This window comes from Pelobates fuscus, chromosome 1, assembly GCF_036172605.1.
Source record: "Pelobates fuscus isolate aPelFus1 chromosome 1, aPelFus1.pri, whole genome shotgun sequence".
Classification (NCBI taxonomy): domain Eukaryota; kingdom Metazoa; phylum Chordata; class Amphibia; order Anura; family Pelobatidae; genus Pelobates; species Pelobates fuscus.
The window spans coordinates 95,377,919-95,396,948 of NC_086317.1; the positions used below are offsets into that span (position 1 = coordinate 95,377,919).

Consider the following 19,030-nt stretch of genomic DNA (forward strand, 5'->3'; position numbering starts at 1 on the left):
TGTGTCACATCGCACACTGGCATGTAAGCTCATTGAGCAGGGCCCTCAATCCCTCTGCTCCTGTGCGTCCAACTTGTCTGGTTACAATTACGTGTTTCTTAGTCCACCCATTGTACAGCGCTACAGAATTTGCTGGTGCTATATAAATAATAAAATAATAAAAATAATAATAAACACAGTAATTTGAAAAAATTACTGCAGCTCTAAGACTGTCACATTTATTTCTAATGACAAATAAATAAATGGATATCCTTCCTTACTATTCACAGGATTATTTGCTAAAGTGGGAATGCAAAGTGAATTCAGAGTGAATTTGACATTTAAGCACAAAGTACCCTTAACCCCTTCCCGCCGTTACGACGTACCATGCCGTTACTCATTAAATGGGCTTTAAAGCCGTTGCGACGGCATGGTACGCCGTAACGGCTTGCAGCCCCAGGAGGTGAGTTGTACTTACCTCCGGCGCGATCCTCTTCTGGGGGGCTGCCTGAGAGCCCAGGCAGCCCCCTTCCGGCAAATGAGGCCCCCGGGGGCCATGTGATCGCTCTCAAAGAGCGATCACATGGCCCCCTATAGCTGGCTATGGATCTGCCAGCAGGGGGACTGTTTGAAATATCAGACAGTCCCCCTGCTGGTAAGAAAGTATAAAAAAATCAATTAAACACTGGCCAAATATTTGTTTTTTGCTTTTTTCACACAAAAACAAATATGAACGCTAACTTTGGCCAGTGTTTGTGACTAAGTGGCTACTAAAAAAGACTAAACATACCCCACTTTCAATACCTTGGCTTGTCTACTTTTTCAAATGCTATGCCATTATGGGGGTAATTCTCATTCCTGGGCTACCACACCGTCTCAAAGGTAACATTACTAATCTGGAAAATTTAAATTTGAAAATGGAATGTTCTATATTTGACCCTGTAACTTTCCAAAACACCATAAAACCTGTTAATGGGGGGCAGGGCCGGACTGGGATAAAAATTCGGCCAGGGCATTTTTTTATCACAGCGGCCCACTAAGAAGGGGGCGGGGCAGAGAGGGTGTGTTTTGTCATCATTAACGACAAACACGCCCCCTTCTCAAAGTGCAGGCCAGGGCAGACCATGCGCAGAGCTCTGCTAAAGAGCACTAGCATGAGAAAAAAGCCCTGTATTTTTTCTGCACAGTTCAAGCAAATTTAATAACATGCTTGCACTGTGTTTCCTTGCAACTTGTCTCTGGTGTCTCTGTAAATGGATACCAGGAGACAAAAGGGCCAGGAAAGAGTATTGTGCATGTGTTTGGAGCCTGCTTGTGGTATTGCGTGTGTGTAGAGTGAGCTGATTGTGGTGTGGTATTATGTAATAAGGTCGGTTTTAGTCGTGTTGTGTTTGTGGTGTAATGTAATGCATATGTGGCTAGGGGCTGTAGAGAATGTGTGTATAGGGGATGTAGCAAGTGTGTGTGTGTGGGTATAGGTGATGTAGTGTTTGTAGAGAGTGTGTGTTTAGGGGTGTAGTATGTGTTTGCTTACAAGGAATCTAGTGTGTGTATAGGGGATCCAAAGTGTGTATGTGTATATATATATATATATATATATGTGTGTATATATATACATATGTTTGGAAGTATTGTGTGTGGTGCAGTGTGTTGGGGAGGTTCTGTGTGTATGTGAGGTGTGCAGCATGTGTGTATGATGGATGCTGTGTGTGATGTGTGTGAGGGTGCGGTGTGAGGGTGCTGTGTATGAGAGTGCTGTGTGCTGATTGTGATGTGTATGTGAGTGAGAGTGCTGAGTGTGATAGTGCTGTGGATAATGTGTGTGAGTACTGAGGGTGCTGTGTGTGAGGGTGCCGAGTGTTATAGTGCTGTGGATGATGTGTAAGAGTGCTGTGTGTGATGTGTTTTGTGATAGTGCTGAGTTTGATGTGTGTGAGAGAGTGCCGAGTGTGATAGTGCTGTGTATGATGTGTGTGATAGTGCTGAGTGTTATGTGTGTGTGAGTGCTGAGTGTGATAGTGCTGTGGATGATGTGTGTGAGTACTCAGGGTGATGTGTGTGAGGGTGCTGTGTGTGAGAGTGCCGAGTGTGATAGTGCTGTGGATGATGCGTGCGATAGTGCTGTAGATGATGCGTGCGATAGTGCTGTGGATGATGTGTGTGAGAGTGCTGAGGGTGATAGTGCTGTGGATGATGTGTGTGAGAGTGCTGAGGGTGATAGTGCTGTGGATGATGTGTGTGAGTGCTGAGGGTGATGGTGCTGTGGATGATGTGTGTGAGTGCTGAGGGTGATGGTGCTGTGGATGATGTGTGTGAGTGCTGAGGGTGACAGTGCTGTGGATGATGTGTGTGATAGTGCTGTGGATGATGTGTGTGAGAGTGCTGAGGGTGATAGTGCTGTGGATGATGTGTGTGATAGTGCTGTGGATGATGATACTATTTCACATGTGCTGTTGACAGATCCTTCCATAAATCTTAAATATGCAGCCCAGAAAGTAGGAACGTGCTCTGTACAGTAATAATTTTAGCTGTGTATTGACTGATGCAGAGCTATATATTACACAGTGCAATGATCAACATTTTAAAAATAAGAAAATAAAATAAAACATATAAATATGTAATTTTACAAATAAGCCACATATTCAGCTATACTACATAATGCAATCTAGCTACAAGCAATTCGACATACATTAAGAATGTAAAATAAAAAAAAAGTGGAAAGAAATTGTGGGAAGAAGATAGGTAGGGCACAAATACGAGATAAAGTGCTGAGGGTTATGTGTTTGAGTGCTGAGGGTGATCTAAGTAGGCATTATGTCCCCCCCTCCCTTCTTACCTTTAGTCTGGGAAGGGGGGACCAGCACGGTGACATCATCCCTGGTGGATCCCTGGTGGTCCTCGTGGTGAGTGAACTCTAGCCTGCAGGCTAGAGTTCACTCTCGCGAGATCCGGTCGTTGCCATGGCAACGCGCCGGATCTCGCGAGAGGTACCCGGCGGAGCTGCAAGATAGAGCTCCGCCGGGTCCTCTCTCTCCCTCCCTTCTTCCCCAGCCGCAGGTCTATGAAAGTGGGCCGGTGAGGGAGAGCTTTGATCTCCCCACCGGCCCGTCGTGGCAAACAGCGGGGCCGGCGCTCGGATAGTGCCGGCCCTGCAAAGACCGGCAGGGGAGATCTTGGGACCTCCCCTGCCGGCCTCGGCCCATGGCCACCGCGGCCCACCGGGCATTTGCCCGGTGTGCCCGATGGCCAGTCCGGGCCTGATGGGGGGTACTGTTGTACTCATGAGACATCGCTGATTACAAATATGTGCATTTTTCTGCAGTAAAACCTAACAGTGTTATGACATTCACAGTTAAAATGTCAGACGGAAATGCTAATTTTTAAAAAAAATCTTATTTTCTCACATTTTTTTTAATTTTATTCATAATAAATTATGTTCCATATATGAATAGTTAATGATAAATTAAAGCCCTGTTTCTCCTGAACAAAATGATATATAATAAGTGTGGGTGCATATAATATGAAAGAGGGGAACTACGGGTGAACAGACATATAGCGCAAATTCCAGTTTTTGTTTACGTTTTGTTTTGATCAGAACGTGCACTATTGACTCCGTCCTGAAGGGGTTACATTTGAAATTCCCTTGAATTCACCTTAAATTTTCACTTTAGTAAATAACCATGTTAATTTTGGGGCTATTTTACACTTTAAAACACAATATAAAAGAATACTATTGTAATAGGTGTGACAGGTGGAAAAAAGCTTTCAATAAAATAAAATGCAAAAAAGTGCTAGAGAGCGAATTAATCTCCAACCCACACTAGAGGGCGCCAAATGCCACCTTAAAAGTAATAAAAGCAATAAAAATGTATTACTATAGCAAGTCAATCAGCAGTTACCACTCTTGAAATTTGTAGAGCTCATAAAAGGGGGAAAAAAGAGGAAAAAACATGCATGGCACAATTTTTTTTTATTAATGGCAAAGGATAAAATAGCAATAAGATACATACAAAAAACATGCACTGATCTGTAAAGAAAAGTGCAACGAACGCTAGGTCAAAAGTGCAAGCTGCTCACAGTGGTTTCTCCCAATCTGTTTAGTCCCAGTCGCCGTGGCACCTCTGGTGTGTCCGCATCCTTACTCTGAAACGCATGGAAATCTTAATTAGTCTAGACCGCAAGCGCGCAGCAGTACAAGCTGTTCGCGCATGCACTATACCACTTAGAGGAAGAAAACTCACAAATACAAACTTGCGGCTGCACAACCAATGTCTATATATAAATAGTTGAACGGAGACAAAGTTAAAACAGGATAAAACATGGATGATACACTACCACTAGAAAAAATATAAATAAAATGCACAAATTAAATAAATAAAATACATTAAATAAAAATAAAAAAGGTAAGTTAATAAAGAGCACAAATTTACAGTATATTAATAAACATGTGTTTGCGTGCAAAAACGGTGAGCCTTACAATCTAGCAAAATTAATATACAGGTGGTCCTCACTTTACTAACTACCTGTTTTACGATGGCTGGCACTTACGACCAGCTCTCTAGCGTGGAGATTCAAGTGAATTTTCCCTGAACATAGATTAGAGAGATTACCTGCTTTGGTGCATATGTCTATGTTCGGGTAAATTTTCCGGAACATAGACAAGCGCACCAGTGCAGGGAATCCATCTAATCTTTGTTCAGGGAAGTTTCCCTAAACATAAAAAATGCACCAGGGCAGGACATCCATCTAAAAGTTAAAACAGGATAAAACAAGGATGCTACACTACCACTAGAAAAAAATAAAATGCACACATTAAATAAATAAAATACGTTAAATTAATTAAAAAAAAAAAAAAGGTAAGTTAATAAAGGGCACAAATTACAGTATATTAATAAACAAGTGTTTGCATGCAATAGATGCAAAAACGGTGAGCCTTACCATCTAGCAAAATTAATATACAGGTGGTCCTCACTTTACGACCTACCTGTTTTGTGACGGCAGACCAAGAATATGAATAACTCATATGGACATGAACCCAAAAAATTGTATTCAAAAAATCACATTTAAAACATAGTATCTAAAGAATATATATATATATATATATATATATATATATATATATATATATATATATATACAGGGAGTGCAGAATTATTAGGCAAGTTGTATTTTTGAGGATTAATTTTATTATTGAACAACAACCATGTTCTCGATGAACCCAAAAAACTCATTAATATCAAAGCTGAATATTTTTGGAAGTAGTTTTTAGTTTGTTTTTAGTTATAGCTATTTTAGGGGGATATCTGTGTTGCAGGTGACTATTACTGTGCATAATTATTAGGCAACTTAACAAAAAACAAATATATACCCATTTCAATTATTTATTTTTACCAGTGAAACCAATATAACATCTCAACATTCACAAATATACATTTCTGACATTCAAAAACATAACAAAAACAAATCAGTGACCAATATAGCCACCTTTCTTTGCAAGGACACTCAAAAGCCTGCCATCCATGGATTCTGTCAGTGTTTTGATCTGTTCACCATCAACATTGCGTGCAGCAGCAACCACAGCCTCCCAGACACTGTTCAGAGAGGTGTACTGTTTTCCCTCCTTGTAAATCTCACATTTGATGATGGACCACAGGTTCTCAATGGGGTTCAGATCAGGTGAACAAGGAGGCCATGTCATTAGATTTTCTTCTTTTATACCCTTTCTTGCCAGCCACGCTGTGGAGTACTTGGACGCGTGTGATGGAGCATTGTCCTGCATGAAAATCATGTTTTTCTTGAAGGATGCAGACTTCTTCCTGTACCACTGCTTGAAGAAGGTGTCTTCCAGAAACTGGGAGTTGAGCTTGACTCCATCCTCAACCCGAAAAGGCCCCACAAGCTCATCTTTGATGATACCAGCCCAAACCAGTACTCCACCTCCACCTTGCTGGCGGCTGAGTCGGACTGGAGCTCTCTGCCCTTTACCAATCCATCCATCTGGCCCATCAAGACTCACTCTCATTTCATCAGTCCATAAAACCTTAGAAAAATCAGTCTTGAGATATTTCTTGGCCCAGTCTTGACGTTTCAGCTTGTGTGTCTTGTTCAGTGGTGGTCGTCTTTCAGCCTTTCTTACCTTGGCCATGTCTCTGAGTATTGCACACCTTGTGCTTTCGGGCACTCCAGTGATGTTGCAGCTCTGAAATATGGCCAAACTGGTGGCAAGTGGCATCTTGGCAGCTGCACGCTTGACTTTTCTCAGTTCATGGGCAGTTATTTTGCGCCTTGGTTTCTCCACACGCTTCTTGCGACCCTGTTGACTATTTTGAATGAAACGCTTGATTGTTCGATGATCACGCTTCAGAAGCTTTGCAATTTTAAGAGTGCTGCATCCCTCTGCAAGATATCTCACTATTTTTAACTTTTCTGAGCCTGTCAAGTCCTTCTTTTGACCCATTTTGCCAAAGGAAAGGAGGTTGCCTAATAATTATGCACACCTGATATAGGGTGTTGATGTCATTAGACCACACCCCTTCTCATTACAGAGATGCTCATCACCTAATATGCTTAATTGGTAGTAGGCTTTCGAGCCTATACAGCTTGGAGTAAGACAACATGCATAAAGAGGATGATGTGGTCAAAATACTCATTTGCCTAATAATTCTGCACGCAGTGTATATAGCCTGGAATTGTGGGAGGGGTTATATAGCTCATAAAACCTCCAACTCCCTCCCTTACCTGCATTGGTATTCTCGAAGTGGCCCTCCCACCTCTTCCCTTTATAGACGTCAATTATAATCGGTGGGCCCACTTTATTACAGGCCTGACCACTCGTCGGTTTTGGCACACCACAAGCGAATTGTTCATACAGTGGTTTCCTATTACACCATATATTACTGTAAAGCTCCCGGACACAAATATATGTATACAAACAAGATATAGATGGCGCTCAAGGATCAAAGAGTACGGTGCTGCTAGTTCACCCAAGTATATAGTCACTAAATATACTTAAGAAAGAAAATACAGTGTAAAACTGAAACAGGTGGTAAGCGCACACAAATAGAGGGATTGTTAACTCATACACACATTCCTCTTGATTTTGAATGACCAAAAAATATTTCCAATACAGAGATAAAAATAAAACACAACATAGTGTAATCTGTATATATACTTTGTAGGTAGGTGTCGGAATTCAGAACACTCACAATTTTCTAGAAATGTGCATGGGCAACGAATTTGGTTCTGTTCGGCACTTCCGAAATTCGGGACTTTGACAATTCGGGACTTCGGCAATCCGAAATTCGGGACTTCGGCAATTTGGCACTTCAGAATTCAGCACTTCGGTTTAGCAATCCGAAATTTAGGACTTCGGCAATTCGGTTTGGTTCGGCAATCCGAAATTCAGGACTTTGGAAATTCCCCACCCCTAACCCTTCCCATAACCTTACCCCTACCCCTAACCTAACCCCTAACCCCAACCATACCCCTACTCCTAACCTCCAACCCTAACCCTAATCTAACTCCAATCCTAACCCTACCCCAACCCTACTCCCAACCCTACCCCTGACCCCTACCCCTAACCCAACCCCTAACTCAACCCCAATTGCACTTCAGCAATTCGGTTCGGTTCAGCACTTCGGCAATTTGGCACTTACGAAATTCGTCCAAATTTAAATTCAAGTATGTCCTGGGTCCACAAAACATTGCATTGTTACTCTAGGATACAATATTACAAAAAATATATATACAATGTATATATACACATATATACATTTTGCACATAACAGGTAATAAATATATTCAACCATGACAGGTGCATTCTGTGCTGAGGTATATTGCCATAGCTTTCTTAAAATATTTTAGATTGAATGAAGATTTGACTGTGTCCCTGAGGTTATTCCATAATTGTGGTGCTCTGTAGGAACATGTTGATCTAGCCACTTTATTTTTGTATTGCAGTATGCTAAATATCGTGCTAGTACTTGAGCGGAGGTTATAGGAGGTGGGAACAGCAGGGTAGAGCATTCTACTCAAGGAGGGTGAGAGCTTCCCAGAAAAGCCCTTATGCACAAGGCTGGAACGATGAAAGATGAAGAGTACATCGGGATTCCAGTGATAGCCAGTTTAGCTCTTTTAACATGTTACAATGGTGGGTAAAGTAATTACATTGTAGTACAAAGTTGCAGAACAAATTATATAACGTATTAGGTTTATTAAGGTGCCTACACGACATCCCTATAATCAATGACTGGCATTAGCATCTGTTTCCTAACTGTAGGGCTTACACAGGATTTGTTTCTGTACAGGGCAACTAGTTTCGGGTAAAGTTTTGAAGAGATTTTTTCAATGTGAAGGCTAAATGATAAATTGAAGTCTAACAACATACCTAGATATTTGAAAGAACAGACTGCTGTCAGTGTGCTATTTAAATTTGTTCTGATACATAGTTGTTGATTTTGTAGTTTACACAATTTAGGTACTGTTTCAAAGATCATTGTAACTGTTTTGTCAGTGTTTAGGGTTTGTTAACCGCTATCCACTTTTCTACCTCTGTGAATTGGTTTTGGAGCACAGCCTCAAGCTGCGGTAGATTGGGTTTACTAGCGTAGATTACAGTGTCGTCTACATAAATGTGTACAGTTGCGGATTTGCAGACGTTAGGCAGATCATTTATAAATAATGTGAATAGCAGGGGGCCGAGTATGGAGCCTTGGGGAACACCACACGTGACTGAAAGAGGGAGGCGCTGTAAAAAATGGACACATATTGCAATCGGTCTGACACATATGATCAAAACAAGGTTAGCGGACGATCACCAATGCCTGAGTTTTTAAGTTTTTGCAAAAAAATGCCATGGCCTAGTGTGTCAAAGGCCTTGGCAAAATCAAGGAAAATAGCTACAGTTAAGTCTCCTTGTTCCATGCCAATTTGGATGTCATTGCAAACTTTTAAGAGGGCAGTCAAAGTTGAGTGATTTGGACGAAAGCCTGATTGATCAGGGGTCAGATAATTTGATCGTTGATAATATTCACATAGTTGCGTTTGGACACATTTGATATCGGGTGATTGTTAGATTCCAAAGTATTGTCACCACTTTTATGGATAGTTACTAATATTGCAATCTTCTAAAGCTTGGGTATGTATCCAGACACCAGGGATTCCTTGATAAGGGTAGTGATAGGTTTAGCAATTGCCGACGCACTGAGCTTCAGCAACATTGCTGGGATTTAATCTGGTCCACACTGGTTTTTCATTTTAAAATTATTTAGATGTTTATTAACGACACTAACAGGCACAGGTCTAAAATTGAATTTCTCTATATGAGGATTGGGCCTGATCTTTACTTGTGGTCTGCAAATAAATGTCATTCGTTATCTTAGCAACCAGGGTGGTAGCACTTAACAACAAAATAATTATTAAAGGCATTTTCTACATCTAGGGTATTGCAGGGTTTGGTGGTCCATTTTTACAGCTATAACCCAGGGCAGGTGTGTCCCTTTTATTCACGTTTTACGCAGAGGGGCATGCTAATTCCAAACACGCAAGAGCTTGGACTGAAAAGATGCAATTGCAGAGTCTAGATCTGGTATTAAACCTAATCTGTGCCATGTATGTTCTTGAGATCGTTTAGAAAGAATTCAAGATAAAATTTTTGATGATAATCTTGGGAGGGGATTTAGTGGCCTTTATTTTGCGTATGCAGTGGTCACTGAAACTGTTAGGGAGAACACCCGCCTCCTGGATTCTGTCCGGACACCTGTAGAGAATCCAATCTAGCAAGGTATGGTTATGGCTTGATTTATTATTTTTAAGATTCAGCCAATCAATGTTAGAATCTCCAAAAACCAACAGTTCACTTTTTTGGTTTTGAGCTAAAGTTTTACTAAGGAGTTGGGATATGTCAGAAAGGGAGTGCCCCGGAGAGCTAGGTGGGTGGTAGACTCCAGCAACAATGATAGTGTGGCGAAACCGACCTCGACACGTGTCCTTGGAGGGGGCTGCTTGCCCGCCTCTTGCCTTTAGACTATGGCCCTGTTCTTTTTCCCTGCAGAAAGGCTGGTTTGTGCCTTCCTGCGGACTGTTAAAGCCATGCTACCCCAGATAGCTATGCCATGGAGCCCAGCCGTATACGGAAAAACTGTATGAAAGACTTTGGCTCCATGGCGATTAAACTGTATGTATGTTATCAGAGCGCCATCCGGTAATAATGTGCGCTCAGATCTAAGCTATCTGGGGATAGGTAGAATGTCTGTATTTTATGTAATAAATGTAACCTTGTGTATTTTATTGTATTTTTATTTTTTTTATTGTCCTTTGTCTGCCATGTGGCTAATGGAGTTTTGACTCTGTCCTTGGAGATAATTGGATTACTTCTCAATTATCTCCAGGATAGAAGACTCTGTGGAACTGGTTTGGGGCAGAAAAGCCATGCTTCATTTGGTCACAAAGGACTTCGATCTATCTTTTGAACCAATGGACCAATTTGGATGATTTTGACATATGTTTGTATTTGGAGTATGCTGCTTATGAAAATGTATGTTTTATGTTTGTGACATGTATATTTTAGAAGTTATAAATATTGTGTAAAAACTGTATTCATCTGCCTGTAATAATGAGATTACCCATTGTGTTCAGTAATCACATCTCAGGCAGAGGGGAGGATTTTGTGTGGGAGTGTCTGTGTGTATTGTACGGATTGATTGGTTGTTCTGTAATACCCTGTGGGCTGTACTGTGGTTGTGGATTGGGAATAAAAGAGACTGTATGTGCCAGGACTGTCAGATTCTGTTTAACCCTCAAAACGAAGTGTCGTCTCGTTATTGGGGGAATTGGATTGTATGCTGACTGCCAGGAGTGTAACCCTTTCGTATGGTTTTCCTGTTCGGCTGTTTCCAGGATTCGTAGAGTTTGCAGTTCGGGAGATTGGTGCTTACAGTTGCTGCCTGTGCATCTGGATAGGGGAATATCGCCTAAACGGTTTCTAACCTCTGGTGCGCAAAACGGTCCGTTACAGATAGTTTTACTGAAAGGGATCTCAATTGTGCCAGAAAGGAAATCAAAGGCAGAAGGGGAGTTATAGTTTTTTAAAGGGGTGAACTTTATGGACTTACCACCTCCTTTCTCTCTCCTCTCTTACCATTTCTACATAAAGACGCATTTACATTTCCCTGTGGTCCAGAATTATATCTCAGAGAAAAAAAAATTAAGATTGTATTTTCATAATGTCTAAAAGATTTTAATTCTGCAAATGAATGAGTGAGTATGATAAAGTTAGCTAGCTTGGATTTGTGGCAGTGGTCTAGAGCTATATAACCCCCACTCCAAAATGCTATTGATAGCTATTAGACAACTTTCCCATTTTTTTCTTTTTTTATTACAATTCATACAACTTCATGACCATCTTTATACCTTCATATATGTAGGTCAGGGCACAACACAGGCTACATGGCTAGATTAAATAGTTAGTTGTCATTACTTACAATAATATTATTATGACCACATTTCACTAATGTGCAAAATTAGATAATTTCATTTTTATTTTATTTTTTTAATTCTTTATTTTTGTTGTGCATAAAGATATAACAACGCGTATGTAGTACCCCAACGGCATTCCACAAACTTGGCAATGACAATTATAACAGTGGGGTACATGGTAATACTTGCACAATTTTATATTAACATGGGTGGTTCGTTCTAGTACTAATAGCTTGTATGTAGGTATATTACGTGAGACAATAGATGTAATCAAGGTCATGTATAGTGTTTATGGAGATACAATCATAGTTTTATTAGTTAATAAGCTCACTTCTAGACTTAACGATAAGCGTTCAAGTGTTGCATGAGTCAAGTTCAGATTAAATAATCTAGCACTATCCTGATATTACAGTACAATTCATACTTTGTTGAGCCCCCAGCATAGACATAGGTTAACTCGTCTAGGGTATGTGTAAAGGCTTGTCACTGTTAGGTAGTTAGACACAATGTTATGCATACACAAGTATTTTTGCACTATCTGGATGCAGGAAAAAGCCTAACTTAAAGCCTAAATATAACTCATCCACTCTTTAAACTAAAATGCTAAGTCAATGCTCATGAGAAATAATTGGCAGTCATATATTACGTTGTGAGCTTGTTTAGTTTTAAGGGCTGCGTGTTGCATGTATATCGCTGTCTGCCTGCTGAGGTGTGGGCGGACTGTCCTGTTCCCAGGTATAATGTGGGTCCTTCGCGGGTGTGAGTGCTGGCTCTTCCCAGCTCTCATGGTTAGCTGCTTTGCCGGGACGGTGTGTGGTAGAGCCTTGCTGACGTGGGTAGGCAAGTCTGCGATGGTGCCGGGCTGTGGATTGAATATGCTGTGCCTTGTGCTGGGCTGTAGTCGCTGGTGTGCGTCTCCTCACCCGTGTTCTCTCCGGCGGGGGAGCGTGTCGTTTGAGGCACCATTTTTTAGTGCGCCTGGTTCGGATGAGCGAGCCGCCTGGATGGGAACTGCAGGATAGAGCCATGGGTGCAATTGTAACCTGAGCTCGTGAGTTGTTTAGTCTCTCTTCCAGCTTTTTCCAAAACGCTTCTGCGGTAGGGCGCGCATGTGGCTGGCACTCGGCGGCAATTTTGGGGGATTCCGTCGGAGAGTTCCTTGTAGCAGGGCAGTAGCTTCTTGGCCCCGCGTGTCGTGGCCTGACATGAGCCGCTGCGTGTGTGTGCAGACCGGGATGACCCCCCCGGTCCAGAGGGGGGGGGGGGAGACGCCAGACCCCGGCCGGAGACCCGGGAGAGCGGCCGTCTCGTCCCGGCTCAAGCTCCTCACGCCTCGGGTCGTAGTCGGGTTACAGAAGGCTGCTTTAAGAGTATCCCCACGTTCCTCAGGATCTGGGGATCGGGGTGGGTGTTGTTGCGGGTAGATTTTGCCTTCAGTTTGCGCCGTTTTCCGACCCCAAAGCGGGAGCTCAGACAGACGCGTCTGATCCCGTCGGCGGTCCGGCCCCGCCCCCCGTCATTTTATTTTTATGTGTCTCAATATGTTAGCTATGTAATCCAGGTTTCAAATAAATGTTGTTTTTTATTTGTATTTTTTACTAAAAACACCTGGTAGTGAAGTCTTTTTGGGGTGGTGTTATTTAGGGAATTTAACTTGTAATTGTTAGCAGATATACGTTTGAAAGTGTTATACACCTAGTTTTATGTAACTATTTTTTAATTAAATATATTGTATCTATTAGGATTTTTTCTTGTTTTTTTCTTCACAGTTTTCCTAGGTGAACTGTATTTTTCTTTATAGAGTGTTACGCTGCATTTCTGATGTTCCACTACAAATTGTAAATTGTCTTCAAAAGTCTCAACACCTTTTGCAGCACGCTTGCGAATTAAATTTCTGAGTGGATATCTAATCAATCTTTCTGCCATCCTATCGGGATTCTTCATGTAGGCCTTTACAGTTTCAGGAATTGTTACTTCGTGCTTCTTTGTAGCACTCAAGTAACTTTTGAAATAAGTTTCACATTTTTCAGTTTTCACCACAGGAACAATTGAACAAGGTTTGAGTCTTGATACAAATTCGGTAAGTTCTTCAAAGGAAGAATGATCAGAGTATGGAACAACATGGATGTCCTCATGGTGTGGTTTGATTTCACGACTGGTGGGTATAATAGCGATAGTTGAATGGTCACGGTTCCAACGCACCATATTGCCATAAGTGATTTCTTTATGATAAACAGCGATGATTCTACCTGCTCCATTTTTAATTTCAAATACATTTTCTATTTCAATGATTTTAAGCAGTTCTAGACGTTGAGGGGTTACAACCACCCAAGTTTTAAAGTACTTTGCCAAGTCAACCAAAAGGGACTCTTTTCCAATCGTATAAAGACCTGAAAGATAAAAAGTTAGAATTTTAGGCTAATCCAACAGTTACAGTTTGATATGAATTTTTAAAGTACATTTCAAACTAACCTTTATTTTTATATATTCCATGTAATTAAAGGAACACTATAGTCACCTAAATTACTTTAGCTAAATAAAGCTGTTTTAGTGTATAGATCATTCCCCTGCAATTTCACTGCTCAATTCACTGTCATTTAGGAGTTAAATCACTTTGTTTCTGTTTATGCAGCCCTATCCACACCTCCCCTGGCTATGATTGACAGAGCCTGCATGAATAAAAAAACGGGTTTCACTTTCAAACAGATGTAATTTACCTTAAATAATTGTATCTCAATCTCTAAACTGAACTTTAATCACATACAGGAGGCTCTTGCAGGGTCTAGCAAGCTATTAACATAGCAGGGGATAAGAAAATCTTAATTAAACAGAACTTGAAATAAAGAAAGCCTAAATAGGGCTCTCTTTACAGGAAGTGTTTGTGGAAGGCTGTGCAAGTCACATGCAGGGAGGTGTGACTAGGGTTCATAAACAAAGGGATTTAACTCCTAAATGGCAGAGGATTGAGCAGTGAGGCTGCAGGGGCATGTTCTATACACCAAAACTGCTTCATTAAGCTAAAGTTGTTCAGGTGACTATAGTGTCCCTTTAATAAAGATGAAAAATAAGATTAGCTGTCATGCATGTAATATTTATATAGCAAGGTCACTATTATTGACATAATGTTAAGCCAAAGAAACCGTGTTTTCCAACCAGGTATGATGTTCACTAAACTGAGTATTTTGTTTTAGCTGATTGTGTTTCAAATGAAAAGAACATCAAATAAATATTCTTTTTTTTTTATTCTTTATTTTTCATTTTGAGTTATAAACACTAAACATTTAACAAACATAAACTATAATAACAGACAACAACATGAATACCTATATGCTACGTAAACTAGTAGTATCTAAAATCCCCAAATCTTTAACATATTAATTACATGTTTTTCAAAATCCATAGTCTAGACCACTGGTAGTCAACCGTTTTCTACCTACCGCCCACTAATGCATCTTTCTTGATGGAAAAATGTCCTTACCGCCCACCAGTTTTCACGCAAGTGCGGAATATTTTTTAGAAAGGAGGGTGTTTTAGAAAAAATAAATGTACGTACATTTATCTTTCTACTTTATTCATGTTTATAATGTTTTTAACTTTATAAAGTTTAATGAGAAAACAATAAAGTAAATTGAAATTACCTTTACTAGTGATTAATGAGATCCTTGAGGTTGATGCTGCGAGACTAAATATTTGATATCTGGTTCGATTTTCGTAAGGAACAAACGAAGGTCTCCTCTTTCGGTGATATTCAGACGACTTCTTTGTTTGCTCATAATATGATTTCTCATCTGTGCGTTAGCTCCCCTCCTCTCCCTCCTCAATTCCCCTTCCCATCTTTTTTTTTTCCTTTTTTCTATTTTTGAACCTACCTTATAGCAATGCCCAGTAGGAAGGCTGAGCAAAGTAGCCCACTTACTGTGGCAAAAGGGACCTCGCCCTGTTTTTTGGAGGGGGCTGGTTTCCCGCCTCCTGCCTGCTGACTATGGCCCCTGGGAGATGGTGCCCTTTAAAACTAGCATTGGAGTTTATGGATTTTTATTGGACCGTGCTGGCCCTTTAAGAAACATCTGGGGACATATTGTGACTTTTGGGAACAATAAGACTATGTCCCCAGACCTTTAAAATAATTTGCTTATGGCTTCTTCCCACTTGGTTCAGTAAATGGGGCTTACTGAACCAAGTGCCGTACAGGCGGACCACCCAGAACTGGAAGTGAGCAGGCAATTTACCTCCCAGGCTGGGAGCCTGCTGTATGTAAATTACCGACCGTTGGGGGGCCGCCGTTCGTGCAAACGAACACGTGGCGGCAGCCATCTTTTTTTCAACCGAACGCGGTCAGCAGTGTGTGTAGCCAAATTCATGGAACTGAAATCGGCTACACAGTTCCACGAACACCGCTGACCCTTACATTCTCCTACAATGATTTTTCAGCCACAGAGACTAAGTCCCGTTCGGCGATGTGAAATTTTTTCAGTGTGAAATTGATCGACCGCACAGCCCAAATCTATGGAACTGTTTTGGGCATGAAAATGTGCTTGCGGTTGGTCATAAAGGACTTCCGACTAACTTTTTAACCCCTGGAAGGAATCACCTGAATTTTGGATATGTTTATATTTGAAATGTGATATGTCGTTTTTATGAATATTGAATGTATAGTTTTAAAGTTATAGTACATGTGTAAAAACTGTATTTCTCTGCCTGTGATAATTACATTAACCCATTGTGTTCAGTAATTATATCACAGGCAGAGGGGAGGATGTTGTGTGTAATTGCTGGGAGTGTCTGAGTGTATTGTACGTATTGACTGGTTGTTCTGCAAAACCCTGTGGGCAGTACTATGTTTGTAGAATGTGCATAAAAGCAGAGTGTTGGATTAAAGCTTCAGTTCTACTTCACCCTCAATTTGGAGTGCCGTCTCTTATTGGGGGAACCTGCAACACTTACTATAGTCAACTATAACAGACACATACATACATATAGACACACACACGCGACACACATACACACATACACACATACACACTCTGACTCCCTCTGCTTCCTCCCGCGTGGTCTGTGTGTTAGCTGGGAGGAGTGACGCGCACTTACAATCCATAACCATCGGGTGGCCCTGACAGCATGGGCCACCCGATGAACTCCAGGACGGCGGCCCTGGCGGTTTGCCGCACGGGCCGGGGCCGCAAATGGTGATGGCGGGTACCCAGTCGCAGGGGTACCACTGGCTCGCACCCGGACGCCCAATCTCTCAAAATGAGGTAATCATACGAATTGGACCAGGGGTTCAAAAGTTAGTACAAATGTGCATTTGACCTTCTGGAAGCATGGTTTTTCCAGCTCAACTAGTTCCCCAGAATCCTCTATCCTGGAGACAATGGAGAAGCTGATTTAATTATATCCAGGGACAAACACAGCCTCCATTAAGCACATGTTACCAGCAACCACCAAAAGACATAAAAATACATAACTCCTGTTATACTAAACAGAACCCCCACATTCAACCCATCCCCAGATGGCTTGGATCTGAGCGCTCAACATATCCAAACAGCGCTCAGATGCCACAAACACAGTTCAAACGCCATGGGGTTTAAGTTTCGTATGGGCTGATGAGAGGGCCCATAATCCTGGGGCAGCCCAATAACCCACAGTATGCCCAAATACCGTGCATAAAGGGCCAAATCGCCCAGGGACCGTAGTCACAGGGTAAGAGGCGGGCAAGCAGCCCCCTCCAAAACACAGTGACGAAGTGGCTTTCGCTACAGGTGACATTCCCTGGGGTCCAGTGGTGGCTCAGGTGGATGGGAGTCAGAGTTCCCACTCTGACTCCCTCTGCTTCCTCCCGCGTGGTCTGTGTGTTAGCTGGGAGGAGTGACGCGCAGTCATTTCCTCCCAGCTCTGTGTGATGTGGTCACAGGGGGCCCGGTCATGCTGTTAAAGCGCCCAGCGCTGACCGGGCCCCCTTACAATCCATAACCATCGGGTGGCCCTGACAGCATGGGCCACCCGATGAACTCCAGGACGGCGGCCCCGGCGGTTGCCACGCGGGCCGGGGCCGCAAATGGTGATGGCGGGTACCCAGTCGCAGGGGTACCACTGGCTCGCACCCGGACGCCCAATCTCTCAAAATGAGGAAATCCCTACCGCCCACCTGGAATCCTGAAACGCCCACTAGTGGGCGGTAGGGACCAGGTTGACGACCCATGGTCTAGACACTAAAACCACATTTGTAGAATGTGCATAAAAGCAGAGTGTTGGATTAAAGCTTCAGTTCTACTTCACCCTCAATTTGGAGTGCCGTCTCTTATTGGGGGAACCTGCAACACTTACTATAGTCAACTATAACAGACACATACATACATATAGACACACACACGCGACACACATACACACATACACACATACACACATACGGACACACACACAAGACACACATACAAGACACACATACATACAAAGACACATACATACAAACAGACATGCACACGTACATACATACAGACACACAGACACATACATACAAAGACACACACATAAGACATACATACAAAGACACATACACACATACATACAAAGACACAGACACAATACACACATACATACAAAGACAAGACACACACACATACACACATATATACAGACACACACACACACACACACACACACACAAGACATACATACAGTCACACACACACAAGACATACATACAAAGACACATACACACAAACAAACACACACAAAATATTTTAGTCACCCTCCTGTTTCCTACCTTTTAAGTGCAGAAGGGTGACATTCCCTGGGGTCCAGTGGTGGCTCAGGTGGATGGGAGTCAGAGTTCCCACTCTGACTCCCTCTGCTTCCTCCCGCGTGGTCTGTGTGTTAGCTGGGCGCAGTCATTTCCTCCCAGCTCTGTGTGATGTAATCACAGGGGGCCCGGTCATGCTGTTAAAGCGCCAGCGCTGACCGGGCCCCCTTACAATCCATAACCATCGGGTGGCCCTGACAGCATGGGCCACCCGATGAACTCCAGGACGGCGGCCCCGGCGGTTTGCCGCGCGGGCCGGGGACGCAAATGGTGATGGCGGGTACCCAGTCGCAGGGGTACCACTGGCTCGCACCCGGACGCCCAATCTCTCAAAATGAGGAAATCCCTACCGCCCACCTGGAATCCTGAAACGCCCACTAGTGGGCGGTAGGGACCAGGTTGACGACCCATGGTCTAGACACTAAAACCTCATTGTGGGTGATGATTTAAACAAAAACATTTACACCTCCCATTCATACTAATTGCAGATGAGATAAGAAGAAATTACCAATATTCAGTTTTCCATTTCCTAACTGTTTGTATTTTTAATGCCAGAAACAAATGAACAGCTACACATCTAATTTTAAATGGTAACGTCTTTAAATTGATGTGAAAGAGCTAAGTTAAGTCTAATTGTTTCGTCAGCTAAAATAGATAGTAAAGAAAAATTTTGTTCCAAAATGGTTTCATTATTTTTTTACAATCCCACCACAAAAAAAAGAATCTGCTTCTTCTAGATATCTCCAACACTTATCATTACATGTGCTAATCATTTTG

The 19,030-nt window shown here is 42.1% G+C and overlaps 2 protein-coding genes across 2 annotated transcripts in view; one reads left to right on the forward strand and one right to left on the reverse strand.

Moving 5' to 3' along the window:
- The window catches only part of AP4B1 (adaptor related protein complex 4 subunit beta 1), a 210,929-nt gene that overhangs the window by 39,066 nt on the left and 152,833 nt on the right, over positions 1 to 19,030 (forward strand). The window lies entirely within an intron of this gene.
- LOC134600676 (5' exonuclease Apollo-like) overlaps positions 13,171 to 19,030 on the reverse strand; it is a 58,509-nt gene continuing 52,649 nt past the window's right edge. Inside the window, exon 5 of the mRNA XM_063445053.1 lies at positions 13,171 to 13,844. Within this exon, the coding sequence (XP_063301123.1) occupies positions 13,171 to 13,844 (674 nt within the window). The remainder of the gene's footprint in view (positions 13,845 to 19,030) is intronic.